We start from the raw sequence: 17,422 nt of genomic DNA, 5'->3' as shown, positions 1-17,422 counted from the left end.
TAAGTAGTAAAAATAATCATTTTCATTATTTCATCAATTTAAAGAACAAACTCTTTTGATATTATTTTTTTAAATATTACACATTAAATATATTTTTATAATAATGAACAATGATTAAGACTTAAATCGCTAATATTTTCATTGCGCATAGTTGTATTATATAAATATGCACATATAATTTATTGTTTAAAAAATTTAGGTCATTGTTATGCCATTTTTGTATGTTAAAATATATTTAAAATTAACTGAAAAGCTGATTAAAATTTGCAATCCATGACATTTTTTATTTACAAATAAATATTTTTTAATTCAAAATTTATATTATTTAATCTCCAAACCAATTTTAATATTAACTATTTCAATTAATTTGCTCAAAACATTTTTTAATAATTTAATTGATATAAAATAATGAATAAATAAATTTTACTCAAAGAACATACTCATCAGGGGCTCGTAATTCGACTACGATATGCGAGTACGAGAGACGAATAATAAACGTACTCTAAGCAGAACCTTTAACACCCGTTATAATTGACGTTTTATTTTGAGAATATGTATCGATATTCTTTTTTAATTAATACAATTATATATATGATAATAATTAAAATATATATTCTTACGAACCGTAACGGGCATTTATTTATAAAATAATACTAATTATTTTTTATTATAATAAACTTGTTTTATATTTCAAACATTATTTTTAACATTTTTATTTTTATAAAATGATATATTTACGGTGTATTTATTAGGTTTATGAGTAAGGGATGGGGAGGTGCCACTTAAAAATAAAAACACGAAACAGTCTTAATCGAATACTATTTATTTACCTCTTTAATATACATATGTTTATAGTACTAATATTTTATGCAATTAGCAATTATGACCTATTTCAATTTAATTACTTGTCTCAATATTCTTTCATGATATTAGAACAACCTAGAAAAACAAAATTTGAGATAATCGTTCTTAATTATAATTAATAACTTAAAGGAAAAAATGTAGAGTTGTGCGAAAATTAAAACTACCAACTATAATTTATCACCTTACTTTCTTACCACAGTTCCGAAGAACTCGTCTGCTACATACCATTTTCAAATTTATCGACTTCAACTCTTACTTTAGTACCTGAAAAAACTACAGCTCTGAAAGCAAAAATAATTCAGCAAATTATTATAAACATATTTCACATTAAATACAATTTGTTAACTTTTAAAATAAATCGTTATTTTCACTTTTAATTCATAAGACACAATGATCTCATGTCTAATTCTATATAGTAATCGATTTATAGATCTTTTCCCCTTAATCTACGACTTGTTGTAGCTTGTCCTTATCTACATAGATAAGAACGGGCATCACCACAACTTAGTACTTCGATATGTGTAGTAATGTCAATTATTTCTTCAGGAGTCCGGAAATCATTTTGGCGTTGTTCTTTTCAGCTTGTACTCCTTTTTCGTGGCAAAATTATCGAGAATGAATTCTCCATGAGTTACTATTGTATAGCTTTTATCAGAAGTTTGCTTATAATTTTATGTCTGGTTTCTATATCGCAAAGTACTGTCGAAACGCATAATGGTCTAGTATTTAAGTAAATTCATGGCGTGGATTCAGTGATGATTAAATCACAGAAAGCACGATAGAATTTGTTCACAAGTAAATAAATTTTAAATTATAAGTCTCTACAATTAAACTACAGATTTGTGGAGTCGTTTAAAATATACTAACTGCGAATTTTCCTTATGCTTCAACGCTGACTACGACTTTCATAGTTTCAATAAAATCAATCTTTTTTGCCGGCGTATAAAATTGATACCAATAAAAATAATGATAACAAATTTTAAATTATAAAAAAAAATGTAATTTTTTAAAATAAATAAACAATAAACACGTTTATATAACTCTTCGGGTGCTATGACTTTTCAATATATGTAAATATTTTAAATTAAATATAGCATATTATATTATTTTCACTCATCTTATTGTGGGGCCCACCAATTGACATCACGTCGGGTCACCAATGTACCCATATTGAAAAGACAAACATACTCAATTAAGGACTCTCGAGCCGAAAGGTCTTCTTCTTCAATTCAATGAGCTACATTCTACTTCTTGATCCAGGCTATACGAGATACTACCATGGGTTGGCCGGGAAGATGACTCGTCGGCCGACCAGGCAGCTGATCCTGCTTACCTTCATGGACCACTGCTCTACTAATAAGGACATCTGGCAAATGCCGCTCACTGACTTCAGAGTGAGACCTCGAGCTGCACCACTCGATACATCGACGCCTGATCCCGATGTTGATCCTGGCTTGGGCTTTCGATGTTTCTTCCGACCCGGTCCTCAAAGGGCACTACCTCACCTGATGTCAACACGAACAGTTCGGCATCAGCTTGCGAGAGGATGTCGGGAAACCGTCGACCTACCTCTACAACTCCTCGGATTAGGCTGCAACTTTTACGTCTACCTGAACGAAGCCGCCACGAGAACAACCAGCTTCAACTTATTCTGCGATTGGCCATTTACTTACATCGGTTTATTGTAATCTTTGGCGCAAATCAATTTTATTTACGAAGCCATCACTCGTCCGTTGATATTTTAACATCGATTGATGCTAAACTATTGTCCGATGATGTTACTGTGATAAAAAACACCTTTAGCGGATACAAAGGCTTCTCTTGAATCTCAGATGAATTATTTTTACAGCAAAACTTTTGCTTTTCCGTAGGTTACCGGTGATTAATTAACTTTTGCCTTCCCCCTCCACTTAAAAAAGATTAAATGACGTCCCTGCTCCCGCATTAGCGTGGATTTAATGGATGCGAATGATGATTCGTGTTTTAGAATTTTCTTTTGCCGTGCGACAACAATGCATAATCTGCGGTGTTACTGCATTCAAGGCCGTCGAGATAAGAATCAGGCTTCGGTGCTAATTGTTGCTGCATCCCCTCTCTAGCAACAAAATAAATTAAATTAGAGATATTTTAAAAATAAACAAACATTGTTTTATACGATTGAACGTGTTTATAAATATTATTTCTCTCAAACGTCTCCCAAAATCTCGGCTACTTCACATTAAAATAAATCGAATTAGAGACAGATATTTTAGAAATAAAACAATTTTTGACGACTGCACTTGTTCATAGTTATTATTTTGTATTATACATTCTGATATAATAGTCGTAAGGCCCTTAATTGATTCTACAGGAAATAGAGTTGGCAAAAATCAGACCGGAATTCCTCATTTGATGAGTTTTGACGATATTCCAGAAAAAATATGACATTGACTGTTTTTGAATAAGAATTTATACCCCTGACAATAAATAGTTGTTTATACTGATAAAGCATTAGTTTTTTATAGAACGTGCAATATTTGTATTAATTATACTATTTTTCTAATTACAGAGTTTGAAATTTGATATATTCTATAAAAAGAATTTAAAAAATATTTATATCATGACGCGCGTATAAGGCTACGTATCGGTGCAAAGTGATGTAACGCGAGCCAATGGGAGACTGCAGCGGCGCGAAGGCGGAGCCGTGACGTCACGAGCCGTACGCATCGCTCGCCTCTGACGTCACGGGTGCAGTGTTCGGTGTTGCCGCCCTCGAAAAACTGTGTTCGGGGAAAATTTCAAATTGAAATTTGTTCATTCGTGGGTAAATGCGGATTGCGAACGCGCGCGCTGAGGTCGACAAACTGTCCGCAAAGTTTGTTTTGCGCGCGGCGCAGCGGTGGGGGAAAGGGTCGTCGCGACTAGCCACACCGGATCGTCGGATCGTCCGTGCGGAGTAAGAGCAGTGCACAGTGCGGCGCAAGATGGCGGACGCGCTGCCGGGCGAGCGCTCGGGCGCGGGGCGAGCGGCTGCGGGACGGCGCGGAGGCGCCAAGGGGGCGCGCCACGCCGCGGGAGGCGCGTCCCAGACCGCCGCCGCGGAGCCTTCGCCCCCGATCGCCGACGACGCCAGGAAGAAGCGCTGCGCCGACCGATCGGACAGCTCCGAGTCTTCAGACAGGTCCGACACCTTATTTACATACGCGCGCGGTTTATCGACCTCGCCGTTGCCGCCGGTCGTCAAACTGTTTTCAATCGACACCCCACCCTCAACCCCCAAACCCTAATATTTTTATTCACAATGAACAGTATTCTGTCCATGACCTATACTCGCGTGAATCTCCAAAATCCAAACGAATTGTGTTGTTTATCTATCAGCAGTGATAATTTAAATATATTTTTCTTAAAGTTGTATGAATATGTAAACATAATTTAAATAAAATAAATGGTACAAGTTTTTAACCATTCTTACTGTAATTAAGATGTGTGCATTTTGTAGTTAAATTTAAATTTGTAGTGAAATATTTTCTGGTACTGTAATAAACAGTCGCGCGCTACTTTTTTTCAGGCAAAGTTAATTAGTTATAAATCATTAGTGTGCAAAAATGTTTGAATCTCCAATAAATTGTTTCCGTCTCGTAGCTGGACGGGGGTTGGCATGAAGAGGGAATCGACTGTTTCCTCGGTCGATGCTTCAACGTAGCATTCGTGTGTTCTCTAAGTCGGGAATAACTGGTGGAAATTATTTATTATTGAAGTTTAAACAGATGGAGATTTGGCAACACTAGACTTGCCCTACCGCATTCCACCGGATATTAATTTGTCAATACAATACCCTTTTTGTGTAAAAACACTAAACGGTCGTTGTTTATGGTTCATTTGGGGATGCTATCCCTCGGATCTCCAGTTGTATAACAAATGTCTTTTGGTTTATTGCGCTTTTAACGCGTATTTGTGACGTGTCTTTTTTCACGAAGTTTTTCTACCTGTTTCGGTTGTCCCCACACGTTAATATATTTTCATTTAATAAAATTTAATCTTATTGTAATACATATTTGCGCTTTGTGGTACGCGAAATATTTTTATAGTATTTTCTAGTGTAAAAATATTAATGTTCATTAATCGTTTCGTTATTAACTTTGTTATGGCGCGCTATTTATTTAATATCTAAGGGAAATATATTAAAAACAAGCAAAGTTCCTTATTTTTAATTAAAGTTGCTTTTGTGTTGAGGAAATTGCTTAATTTTCTTGCAGTTTTGACTTGAGTTTCTCTTCAATATTCCTATCAAATTCTACTTGATAAAATGTATTTTATTCAGAAAAATATTTAACATTAACTCAAAACCATTAAATCTATATTTTTTCTAAATTTTGATAATTTTCTCATTTTAAAACAATTATATTTTATTATATTGAAAAATGTTTACCTTTCTTTCGTCGTACTTATATAATTGTAAATAATTCTATATTCTAAAGCAATAACAAAGTGACATAAAAAGGCACATACATTTTTATAATGTATAACACAAAATATAAAAGTGAGGATAATGTGTCATTTTATAGTTTTTAATTTCTGATATTTATTATTACTGTTGGTAAGAACATTGTAGTTTATTCAAAAACTACAGCTGAATCAATTTATGATGTCAAAAATTCATTCGAAGCATTACTTAAACTCTAATGTTCTTATTATATTTCTTCGCTAAAATAACAGTTTGCTTAAATAAATTCATGTTTTACCTAATTCTGTCTTATATCATAAAACATAACTATTTTAAACATATAGTGAGAGCCAAATTCCGAAAAATCAGCTATTAACGGAATTTTATAACCATTACCCATTGATATTTACTTGTTTACGAACAATTTGGATAAATTCATTTTTACCCTGTGGTTGCTGAAAATCGATACATCGGTTTTTGTTACTTTGACGAGAATTGTCGGATCATTGAAGATAAAATCGGACCCATTTTTAATGAGATATACTGTATTTTCTCTAATGGAAAATATTTTTTTTTCTGTTTACATATTTTATTTATTTTTATACCATGTACTCCCAAAAATCCCGGCAACCATAGGGTTAAAATAATTTATTTTCAATTTTTTAATAAATGATTTTTATATATAATTTAAGATTTATATTTAACTGTCATTGTATTTAAATAATATTTCTATATCATATGTATATCTATTTCAATTAAACATAACCCAAATTATTTTACTTAATAAGTGAAGTCATTCAAAAGTTAATTAATTTAATGAAGATTTTCGTGATCCATTAAATGTGCGATTGAAGGTCAGAAATATATGATTATGTTGTCATATGTGGATTAAAATATTAGGGCTACAATTTGTTTACAATTATTTAAAAAAATTGTATGTTAAATCAGATTGATATTGTTTAATAAATACGGCGTTGAAAAAAGCGAGTAGGTTGTCATCAACGCTATTTATCAACATATCTCGCCTGTGTATTATATAATTTATATAACTTTGATTGGATGTATTTGTAAGGGCTTCAGATCGTTAATTAGTTTGACCTTGCTGCAAAGTTTCATTGGGCATACAATGTTGTAACGTGTATACACACATACATATTAAAATGTTATCGTTTGATATTTGATACGTAACAGGCTTGCGCAGTGATTTGCTAGTGTCACTTTTTGGCAAATATATTCATCCCGCAATTTACATTCCAGGAAATATTGCATTATTGAAGCATAGAACGAAATTTTTACACGTGTATTTTTAACAGTTCTTTAAATTATAAAATAAACGAGCAAAACTTCAGCGACACGTGTGGGCCCTAAAAATCAATTCAGGACGCACTGCATGAGCAGTGGGAGAGGTTCGAGATGTAGGTCAAGAGCAAGAAATGGAAGTAAGCCAAACCTACACATTTGTAAATCACTGCGCTACACGTGTAGAACCAAATATATTTTACTTTGAATAAAACGAGTAACGCGTAAATTGAGAGATAAGTGTACGTAACTAATCTAGTAGTATTTCAACGATAATACCTATATATTAGGTATGCGAGAAGTAAAATAGAAACGACTTAGCTAGAAATCAAAAATATGTTAACTGGCAAAAACGTGGTTTAAAGATATTTATACATTTGCAAATTGTCTGATTTTCACAAAAAATATGTAGTTAAATAATACACCACGTCTGATTATTCTGTAATATTTTGGTTCAATGGTAAATAAATACATTTGAACAATTTCTTAAATTGAATAGATCGTATTTACTTTATATAATTCTTAAGAAACTATATTTTTTCCCTACAGTGGTCATCATGATAGTAATATAAAAACACAGGTTAACCTTCAGAGCATATTGTCAAATATATCAACTGTAGATTACATACATACATGTGTATATATTTAGCACGTTTACAACGTGTTTAAAACTGTAGCCATTTTCGAGCTATAAATATTTCCTGTATTTTCAAAGTTATACATCAGAATTTTAAATTTGTTACGATGAAATTATATAAATATATTTTATCAATTACTTCGGTGGTTAAAACGATCGCCAACCGGTTGCTCACCATAGGATTCCTTCGGTTCACAATTATTTTCAAAAACAATAATCCTGTTTTAATCTCATCGCGAACATACCGACGCCTGGCCAAGTGATCGAGAGGTTAAAAACAGACGAACAGCAGCATGGTTTGAATCCCAACGTCGATCGCCTGGAATTTCCTGTACGGCCCAACCCATTTTCACTTGAGATTATGTGTACAGTCGATTATCTCTCTATCGGGTTTCCTAATTGGCACTGATGGTCCAAGCCCGCAAATTATCCCACCAATATCAACCTATGTTTCAGTATAGTTAGCTTCAAATTCAAAAATATTTTTTAGATTCCTTTTAATGTATGTAACTACGTTTACTATATATCATGTATATAAATATAAGTCTCACTGCTACCCATCAAATTTAGCAGTTATATCCGGCGATTATATAACAGTTTTCCTTTCATACACAGGCGCTTTCGAAAGTTTGTCTATTTTATGATACAAATTTAACTCGGACGCGTTTTGTGCGTGAACGCGGCCACATTATCTAATCTCGTTCATTGTGTTTATGGGTCACAGTTGGCGATGGTGTATGTCTGTTAACCGCCTCAAAGGTTTGTTCAATAAAATATGGTATGTGTATTTTTGAACGCACTGTAGATAGCGGCGCATGACCGACGAGCGTGGGACAAATAAAAAGTTTAAAAGCACTAATGGTTATATTGCTGCAAGTAATCGGTATTTATTGAACTAGGTTTTGGACGTGTGTGCTTTGATCCCACGCTTTGGCACACGGTTTAGAGGTTTTATGCTTATGAACCTTATTTGAAGATCTAAGTTGGAGATATACGACGATTAGCTCATTTTCTTTAATATTTACTCATTGTAGTTTTTTTGTTGAATTATTTTTCATTTTCCATTACATTTGAGAGTTTTAGATAAATTTGCTATGATTCATCTTTCAAGTCAATTTATATAAAGTATTTATTGTAAAACAAAATCCAATTCGCTTCAAAATTGTATAATCGCACTGCAAATAAACTTTGTTCTGAGATTGCTCATTGTCGTGTTTCTAGTAACGCTAGATGGAACTTGCTTCCGAATTACAATTGAAGCGACTGGAAGCTACACTGATTGAAATATGTTCGTGTACTTTCTTAACTAGATTTTATGTAGATAGATAAATACCATTGAAAACATTCTGCGTTCCTATTAACATGACACCGCATTCGCAATCTGTCAAGCGGTATCGTTGTGTAAACACAAACAACACGCCCGTTTAACGATAATTCGCACCGGCACTGTCGTGGCCATCGGGGTTTTTGACCTATGTCCTCAGTAATGCAAACGCATATACCTACGTACCTGTGACGAAGGTACGACAAATAGCCTCGAGGGAACATCTCCTAGGGTTCGCTGCCCACGGGGCCGCAGGTGTGTCGAGTCGATTCGTTTACGACTTGCACGAAATTATCGTATTACGGTAAACATCGAGAAGATCGCGCAGCATCTATATTTTACTGCAGTACCACAACACAACAGCCATGGCCCATATTCCACGAGATAGACACAAGAGATCTTGCGCAACCGACACAGCGTCAATCTGCTTGAAGCGCGTGTAATTATCTCGTTTGCATGCGACTCGTTTTCATTTTCCGCACTCGGTTGCCATTGTCTTGATGCTGTTGGTTCTTCTCCAAACATAAATAGAAACTACCTTTGAATAGGTGCGTCGAACCTCTAAAAGCGTGGGAGTGCCCTAGCGCGAACGTTTCGTAAACGGTATATGTGATTTTTTTTATTGAATTTATATCTTTGGAGATATACAATAATCGGATTAATGTATTATATAGCCATTGGCCGAGCGCACTAATCCAGATAACCGGTTATTGGGCAATGCGTGTCGCATTAGCGTTACAATATTTATTGTGGGCCATTGTAATCGCGTTGTGATTATGATTAGAAAACACTAATGTTGAACGATTTGAATCCGGAACTACTTATCCTCCAAAATATACGATTTTGTTATTAAAAACTAGCTACTTAAGTTATAACGCTACATGATTTATATAATAATTATATACTGTGATATTTATAAGCGTGAAAATAGTGAAAACCTTTTTCGAATTATTTATGATATCTCAGATAGAATCGCGCAGCGAGAAAAATCAATTTTATTTGGCTTGATACTATCATTATTTTTTATGCATGTACTCCGTTTCATTTAACAGAGTCACTTTGAGGCTTATCTCGTATTTCACAACGGTATTTCATTGGTCCAACTACTTCTTTTTTATTCCGACACTCGCAGTGCACGGACGTCTTCAAATTGTTATCGCTATACATGCGTAAATGATTTTGATAGCTTATAACATTCACTATTTCAGCAATTTCTCTAAATTTGTTTACAATATAGACAGAGTATATTGCAGTGGGAACGCTCTTTCGATGTTTTTTAACAGTAGTCGTATTATGATGCTATTTAGTAACGGTATATTTTTTGTTTCGATATTTTCAACCCTAAATCAACGATGGCAGTGGAGATAAAATAATCCCAGTTGAGCTATATTATGCTTTATGTGTTTAAACACAGTCATAATGCGACAATAGCAGTTGTATTGACAGGGATGCCATTAAATTTAACAAATGTCTAATTTGGCTCTAAAAAATTCGAATTTTGTCATTGAATATCTACGTAAGGGCAAGTATTCCTTAGAGGTTGTTAGTGAGGATTTTAGGGCTGCCATCAAAGCAGGCTCGAAATTAACTATACAGAAACTAGCACAAAAGCTCAACGTGTCGCCTACACCTGTTCACAGATATTTAAAAAGTTAGGAAAGGTGTTAATTTTCAGAATATGTGTATCATATAAATTGTCTGATTGCTCAGCGAATTTCAATATGCCAATAATTAATGATTCTAAATTAGAAATATTTATTTTTGAGTCGAATTGTTACTAAAGTGGATCCTTTACTTGAACACGCGACATAAAAGGCAATGGTTAAATGCCATTTAACCCCCAATTCAAGCCCCGAGATAAGATAATGTTATGCATTTGGTGGGATATGTAGAGCATAATTCATTTTGTTTTGAGTTATCGGATTATAGGCAGACAATTATGACAGATACATAGTGTGCTCAGTTAATTCGTTTAAGATCTACTCAAACCATTAAAAATACATTCTTTTATGAATTAAAAAAGGGCAATTTTCCACCAAGACAGCGCTCGCTCTCATTTATCCAAGAAGACGATGGAAAAATCAATGAATTTTCTTGAGAACTCCTTTCTCACCCAAACATTTATTTAGTGTTTAGTGGAAAAAAAATACGTAAGAAGTTTAGCTTCCAAAAATACTTTATTTTTCAAATCAGATTTAAAAAAATAATTAACATGTTAAAAATATTTGTAGAAAAAGATAAATATATAATTTAGTAAAACGTTTTATGTATTAACTCATTTAACCCGCACCTTGAAAACGCAAACACTTATGAACACCTGAAAATACATATGTCTGTCTGTCTGTCATAAGAACTCCTCCCAAATGGCGAACAGTAGCGACGCGACATTTGCACGTGTCATTTTAACTGCCATTTCTATGTCAATTTATTTTCAACTTTTAACTAAAATGTTTTAATATATAAACTCAACTTCAATGAATTTAATATATATGATTTATTACATATGTATGTATGTAGGTATATATCATAATCAATCATAAAAAAAAACAATTTTATAATGACACCGTTAAAATCAAAGTGTAGTTGTGGTAAAAAAGGCAAAATTATTGTACGTTGATAATTATTATTACCATTTAAAATGGTTATGTAATTATCATCACATTTAAAAGAAATTATGCATGTAATTTGCTTCATAGTAAACGCCGGAAAGCCTTGAAATTGCATCGTTTCTTTGCCGTTGTGGCACTTTCTATGGCGATTTCATAATGAGCGTTGCACTTAGCAACGTTATGCAACTCTCCGATTGGTATGCATTTAGTTTTACGACCACATACTTATCGATACATTCTAAACGGAAAGTCCCGTTTACTGAATCAGGGAATTAAATAATCAAAGACAAACTTGCCGACTTTCACGTCTATTCACTTTAGATTGAATTGAAACGTGTAAATTCACACAGAAACGGTCTATTATCGATCCTGATCACGCATTTACTGCAATGCTCGTCACTGTCTCAAAAATATATTTTTTTTGTTACCATCTCAGGAAGGTTATAATGTGCATATAACTACTAAGCACCCTCCCCCCCCCCACATATCGGCAGCTAAAGCCAAGGATCGCCTATTAGTCTTAAACTTTTACTTGGGAAGTTTTGATATGTTTCGGAGTTTCGCAAGTAATTTTCGCCCGCGCGCACACATACATCCAACATCAAAGGTTTACTATAGCTTCGTTGTAATACGTCATATAGTTTGCATCTTTGATCATTTTATGATGCAATTCTCTCCTATGTTCAAATCTAAACAGCATGTTTTACTATTCAAACTATGCATTTTAGATTTTCCAGACTGTTAAAATCGATAGGTGCAACAAGAAGTGTAATTAATAGATTTACGATTCAAAAGCACATTTGCAATTTTGTCAAATTAATGAACGTTATGCTTGTTATAGTAATATTAAGTGCATGCAGTTTATAATTGCAATCGTTAATGAGCTGCGGCTCGTTATCGGACTTTATTTACTACGCGCGCTTCTACGTTACTACTGTTTGTTTACGAATTGATAGTAGATTGTATGATTCAGAGAGAGTAGTACTTCTTCCCACGCAATACGCGGCCGACGAACGGAAATAGATCGCAATTTGCGGAGGCGTGTCGGCCGTCGAATGTCCAACGGTGGGACGCACCCATTTTGTCAATGAAACACGATTTACCTATGCATATTGCGTATGTTATTTTTCGTTTGTCTGTATTTTTAGCGTGCCAATTATATGATTCTGTTTTTATTTTATCCATATGGTTCTATCATATTAATTTATACTAGGCCGCGTCGTGAGCAATTTTAAGATTTTATTAAATGCATTTTCACGGTACACTAGTACCAAGACAAAAAGGCTTGAGCTGACCACATATATGATAATGTTTTAAGGATTTTGTAAAATGCAATAAAAAATCCTTGTGAGTAGTACATATATAGTTAATTGTTCACTATTGTAATTCACACAACGCCAATGATTCTCAACATATTTTTAATCGCACAGAATTTATTGTTTTTATTATTACTTTGATATATGAAACACTGAATATATTTATGTATTTACATTACAATTACTTTGTGGTTATATTTGTCCATCGTATGATATTTTTCGAAGCTATCTTCCATATGAAGATATGATTTTCGATCACTTTTTAAAAAAGCTCCTTTTTGTTTTTCTTTAAATGATATAGAAATAGCATTATAGCACATATTTAATAGGCCACGCCTAGTGCAAATCGCGACGGTTATTTTGTCCTTCCAAGCAAATACTATAATATTATTATTCATTTATCTATAGGTTACAACAATATTTTTATTGCTATGAAAGCCAATTTCAGTTAAACATAATTGTACTAGTTGAATATATTTTTTGGAAAAGTAAATTGTCCGCGAGTAAGTATTAATTTTTGTTTTTCTACATTAATTTTTATTCAATTGAAAGAAGTCGATAGGCTCCTAAACACCTTCTGGAATTGCTGATCTAACTCATTGCCTAATAAATCATCGCTACTATGTACTATTTAATTGCATTAAAATAATCCATGAGCGTTTCTTTCAAGTTCATCATCGTCATCATCAATAAATAAATGTTTTTTTTTTAAATTCATAGGCAAAATCTCACTAGTTATTATCACTTTCACCTTCCTGATTATATTCACTAACAGAAATATTATTTTCATAATTACGCAAATGTTTTTTTGTCAAATAAGTTATCATCGTTAGCCACATTATAATATCTTTTCGTTTTTATAATTGTCTTTATAAGTATGTTTCGGCTGTAGTTAACAACAGCTATTTAATTTATTTCAAGAAAATATGTACGTAAATTTAAAAAAACTTTTTAAATTGAGAGCCATAGATAACAATTCACACGTCTGGGCTTTGACAATAGCCGAGTACTCGACGATGGATTAACAGATTTTATGACAAATTTTACTAATTTGACAATTCCAGGTAAAATGGCTGGGAATTACCAAATCATATTAGTATAAATAAATATAAAATAAAATACTGGAAATTTTATCATTAAGTCATTCAAAAAATATTTAGAAAATATAAGTTATTTTTTATGCAACTGAAAAATATCTAATTATTTATTAATGCAAATTCAATCATGGCTGCAATGTGGCGGCTGGCATAAGCAATTTCGCCTCGATTCCATCTTCGAGTAACGAAACCTCGAAAATGGAATCAAGAAATTGAATGGATAAGTTTTACAATAAAATTGAGTATTAATGAAATAAAAATAAATTTAACACCACTTTAAATTTTTTCGTGTTTAAATAATTTGTATATCTTTACGGATTACAATAAATATCAGCTAGATATTATATTGGTCCTGACATACATATAAAGAATAACTGTTTATGAAATTAATATTTTTGTTTTTTAAGACTAGAATATTTCGCGGCATCCTGTAAGGATTTCGATTCTTCCGGGAAGTCGCATTAGTTTGAGTAACACTGCATTGAACAATAGAGCAGAATCAAAGTGTTTCTGGTTTTTTAAATGTTATGTTTAACATAACTAACACTTATAACTGCTAGAATTACAATGAAGTGGGCGAATAATTAACGCGTGTTTATAAGCGGTTAGCGCCAAAAATACCCACAGTTCGAGTCTTTTAGTCGTAACTGACTACGAGTAACATATGTGCATCTCTACTCTAAATACAAAAAAACAGACCAGTAGTCAGGGCACCGGGGTACTTACCACAAAATAAATTTTTATTTTTGGTTTTTTTAAGTTAATGCGCCAAAGGAGCTAGGAGCATTTCTTGAACTTTGTTCTAACAATGAATAGCGCCGTTAATTTGTGAACAAAGCAGTCATATTTTTAGATGTCAAGCGAAGGATATTAAACTGCGCGAGGAACGATAAAAAAGCCACTGTCTTATCTATGTGAACAAGGATTTTTTAGTCTATTGAATATAAAACAAAGCACAGGAATCGACTGAATCCTGACGACGGAATTACAATTGCTTTTATATCAAAAGGTCCTAGTTTTGTATATTCTTGTGTCATAAATGAATCAATATTATTTCCCAAAAGCTTGAAGAGATTATCCATATAAATGATTTATAAACTATTTAGATTTATGACTCGAGGGGGGTAATATCGATCTAACAAATATACTTTAGATTAGTAGCTTACAAAATTACCCGACCGTATTTTAGTAAAATGGTAAAGTTTATAATAAAAAAAATATTGTTCCATTATTCTCGGGGTGCTATTAAAATCCTTCGCTTACCGCTTGTATAGGATACTACTCGGAAACGTAGACCTTTTCCTCTTTGTTTTCTTCGTAAAGTATTTTTAGAAATCTAAAATTTCCTGGAAGGACGATCTGTTCCTTTTGTTTTACAAGTGTTTTTAGGGTAGGTTATGTTTTGGAGATACTACCCGGTGGAGTTATTTATTGTTGTTTTCTTAAAATGTCGCTTTCTTATACCCGTAAATAATTACAATGTCACGCATCTTTGTGAACCATTCCCATGTTTTCATAAAATATAATATTGTACATATTTCAAATGATTTCTTGTTGTATTTTCCTTTCCACGTAGTTTGACGATCTCTCTTGGGGAAAGTCCTCTCGGCGAATCCCTCGTTACTCACACTCTCGTTCTGAGAGTTTTTCATAGCTTATTCGCGGTACAATTAGTCGTGAACTTCCGCCCGTACATTCGCAGAATACGCATACACACCTTACGTACGTAATTCGTTCAAGAAATACGACTCAGGTCTCGTTCATTGAGAAAACTCCGCGAGACTCGTCAGTTTCCGCGAATCGAATTTTCTGCGGAATCTCCACTCCAGCGTATACAATTACGTCTGTTGCTATGTATACATAGTACTCTCGATGAATGACAGATGAGAATCGATTACGCGTTGCGCCCCGGGTGTCACACGACATACGCTCATTGTATTATTAGATATCATTATATGTTGTATGTACGTGTTTTTTACGTGAAACCGTAGTATGCGTGTTTACGTGTTGGTTCTCATGTTAATCGCTTTGTCGGGACAAAACGATTTGTCAATGACCGAGTACGACGACCTGTAGCATATTTTGTTTTCGTCGTTCACCGGTAAAAATCATACGTCTACGGTTGTTAAACTTTTTGCGACACTGGCCCAGAGCCAAAGCGGCAGATGAGACTTATCTACAATTTACTGGTCAGAGAGTCAAACGCGTTAGCCACTATTTGCAGACCTATTTGATTCAATCTTATGTATTTTATTCGTTTAAGGGTGTTTTATAGCTTCATAATAAACGATATTTGTATGTATAATATGCGTAAGATAAATTAAGCTAGAAAGTGATTTTTGAACCACTGACATAATCTACTTATAGAGGAATGTTTATCATTTTGAGTTTGTTTTGATAAGCTTATCGAAAATACCTTCTTAGTTACCGATTAATTTTGAAAATCGAGTCGTAGCGTGTTTTGGATATGGCTTATCGAACAATTCACATAGTATAAAATTTATACTATAAATCAATTTGAAATATATTTCAAATGTAGTAGAGTTATAAATACCCATCGTGTAGAGATGAATTATAAAACAGTATTAAATATTTTATGGATAACAAGACAATCGTGGCGAGACGTTGATACGTATAAGTGCTGAAGGAATATCCGAGGTCTACGAATCCCAACAAGTTGCCGAAATATTTCTTGGAATCAAAAAAACAACAAAAACAACACCGGTCCAGTTGCCCTAGGCTTCCGGCGCAATCTCGTCCATTTTATTTTATTATTTTAAAAGGGCCATCTATCCTTATTGTTTTTTAGTGTTTTTTAAAATGCTACTGAATTGGCCGGCGATCTTTTAATTAACCGGATTTGTTTATAATTCGATTTAAACTTTCCAGACATCGCGATCGGACGCGCAAAGACAAAAACCAAGGGAGGAAATTGAAACGTCCACGATTGGAAATTCTATACGTAAAAGACCAAAAAATATTTCTTGGGGGTAAATTCGTAATTAACGGCGCCGTTCTCACGACGAAAACAAATCGGAAAAGTTTTAGTAGGACTCTTTTCACTCAACCAAAGTACTTTATTTCCTTTTCACGCTCATTGTCTGAATGGAAGTGTTGCTGTTTATTTGTTCTTGCCCTATTGTGGTCGTTCTTTTTGTTGTCGAGGTTATGTAAAATCTCTCCTTGCCTTGTTGCCGTATCCCCTCTTTGTTTATCTACTGACTACTCCTACGAGTCCTTACCTGGATTCTACCCGTGTATTGTTTTTTTTGTAGCCTCGAAAATAAAGGGGCCGAAAGGACCTCAGGCTAGGTTTCAAGTTCCGATTGTATTATAAAATACATCTATAACCTAAACATGCGTGATAGTATGCGTGCATATAATTATATTTATAACTGCTGCCTTTTCTGCGAATATCATTAATCTCGTATAAAATACGATCAGCAATATTAGAGCCAAAATGGTTGCTTAAAGTAGAACGTCGATAATTGTATGTAATAAAACGAAAGTTGATTTATAAAATACTTATTATATTATAAAAAAAAAATGCAAAATTTCATAAAAGTGTGTGACATATTTAGGAAGAAATGTGGCGAATCAATAGTTTATCAACTAACTATTCCAACTTTCAGGGAAACTTTTAGTGTTGCAATGTATGTACGTTTTCTAAATTTCCTAGCCTTATATTATCATACATTATTATCAGAAATCGCAATAGTCATTGTATACATGGTGAAAAGATTATTTTATATTATTTTATTAAATATTATGCCTTTATAAACCACATATTTTCCCATCAATTTCTTATTTTATCTATCTATCCTTTGAGATCCAATACTTGCTATAAAGAAGA

General features: G+C 33.3%; 1 protein-coding gene across 1 annotated transcript in view; it reads left to right on the top strand.

Annotated features, from left to right (window-relative positions):
- The first annotated feature begins 3,807 nt into the window (after positions 1-3,807).
- jing (AE binding protein 2 jing) overlaps positions 3,808-17,422 on the top strand; it is a 118,450-nt gene continuing 104,835 nt past the window's right edge. The window contains exon 1 of the mRNA XM_088201231.1: positions 3,808-4,024. Within this exon, the coding sequence (XP_088057357.1) occupies positions 3,828-4,024 (197 nt within the window). The 5' untranslated portion in view covers positions 3,808-3,827. The remainder of the gene's footprint in view (positions 4,025-17,422) is intronic.

The sequence above is a fragment of the Plectrocnemia conspersa genome, unplaced genomic scaffold, assembly GCF_051122295.1.
Source record: "Plectrocnemia conspersa isolate PC_06_02 unplaced genomic scaffold, ASM5112229v1 ptg000013l, whole genome shotgun sequence".
Lineage (NCBI taxonomy): Eukaryota > Metazoa > Arthropoda > Insecta > Trichoptera > Polycentropodidae > Plectrocnemia > Plectrocnemia conspersa.
The sequence above is the reverse complement of the archived record's forward strand: the minus strand, read 5'-3'. Positions and strand labels throughout refer to the sequence as shown.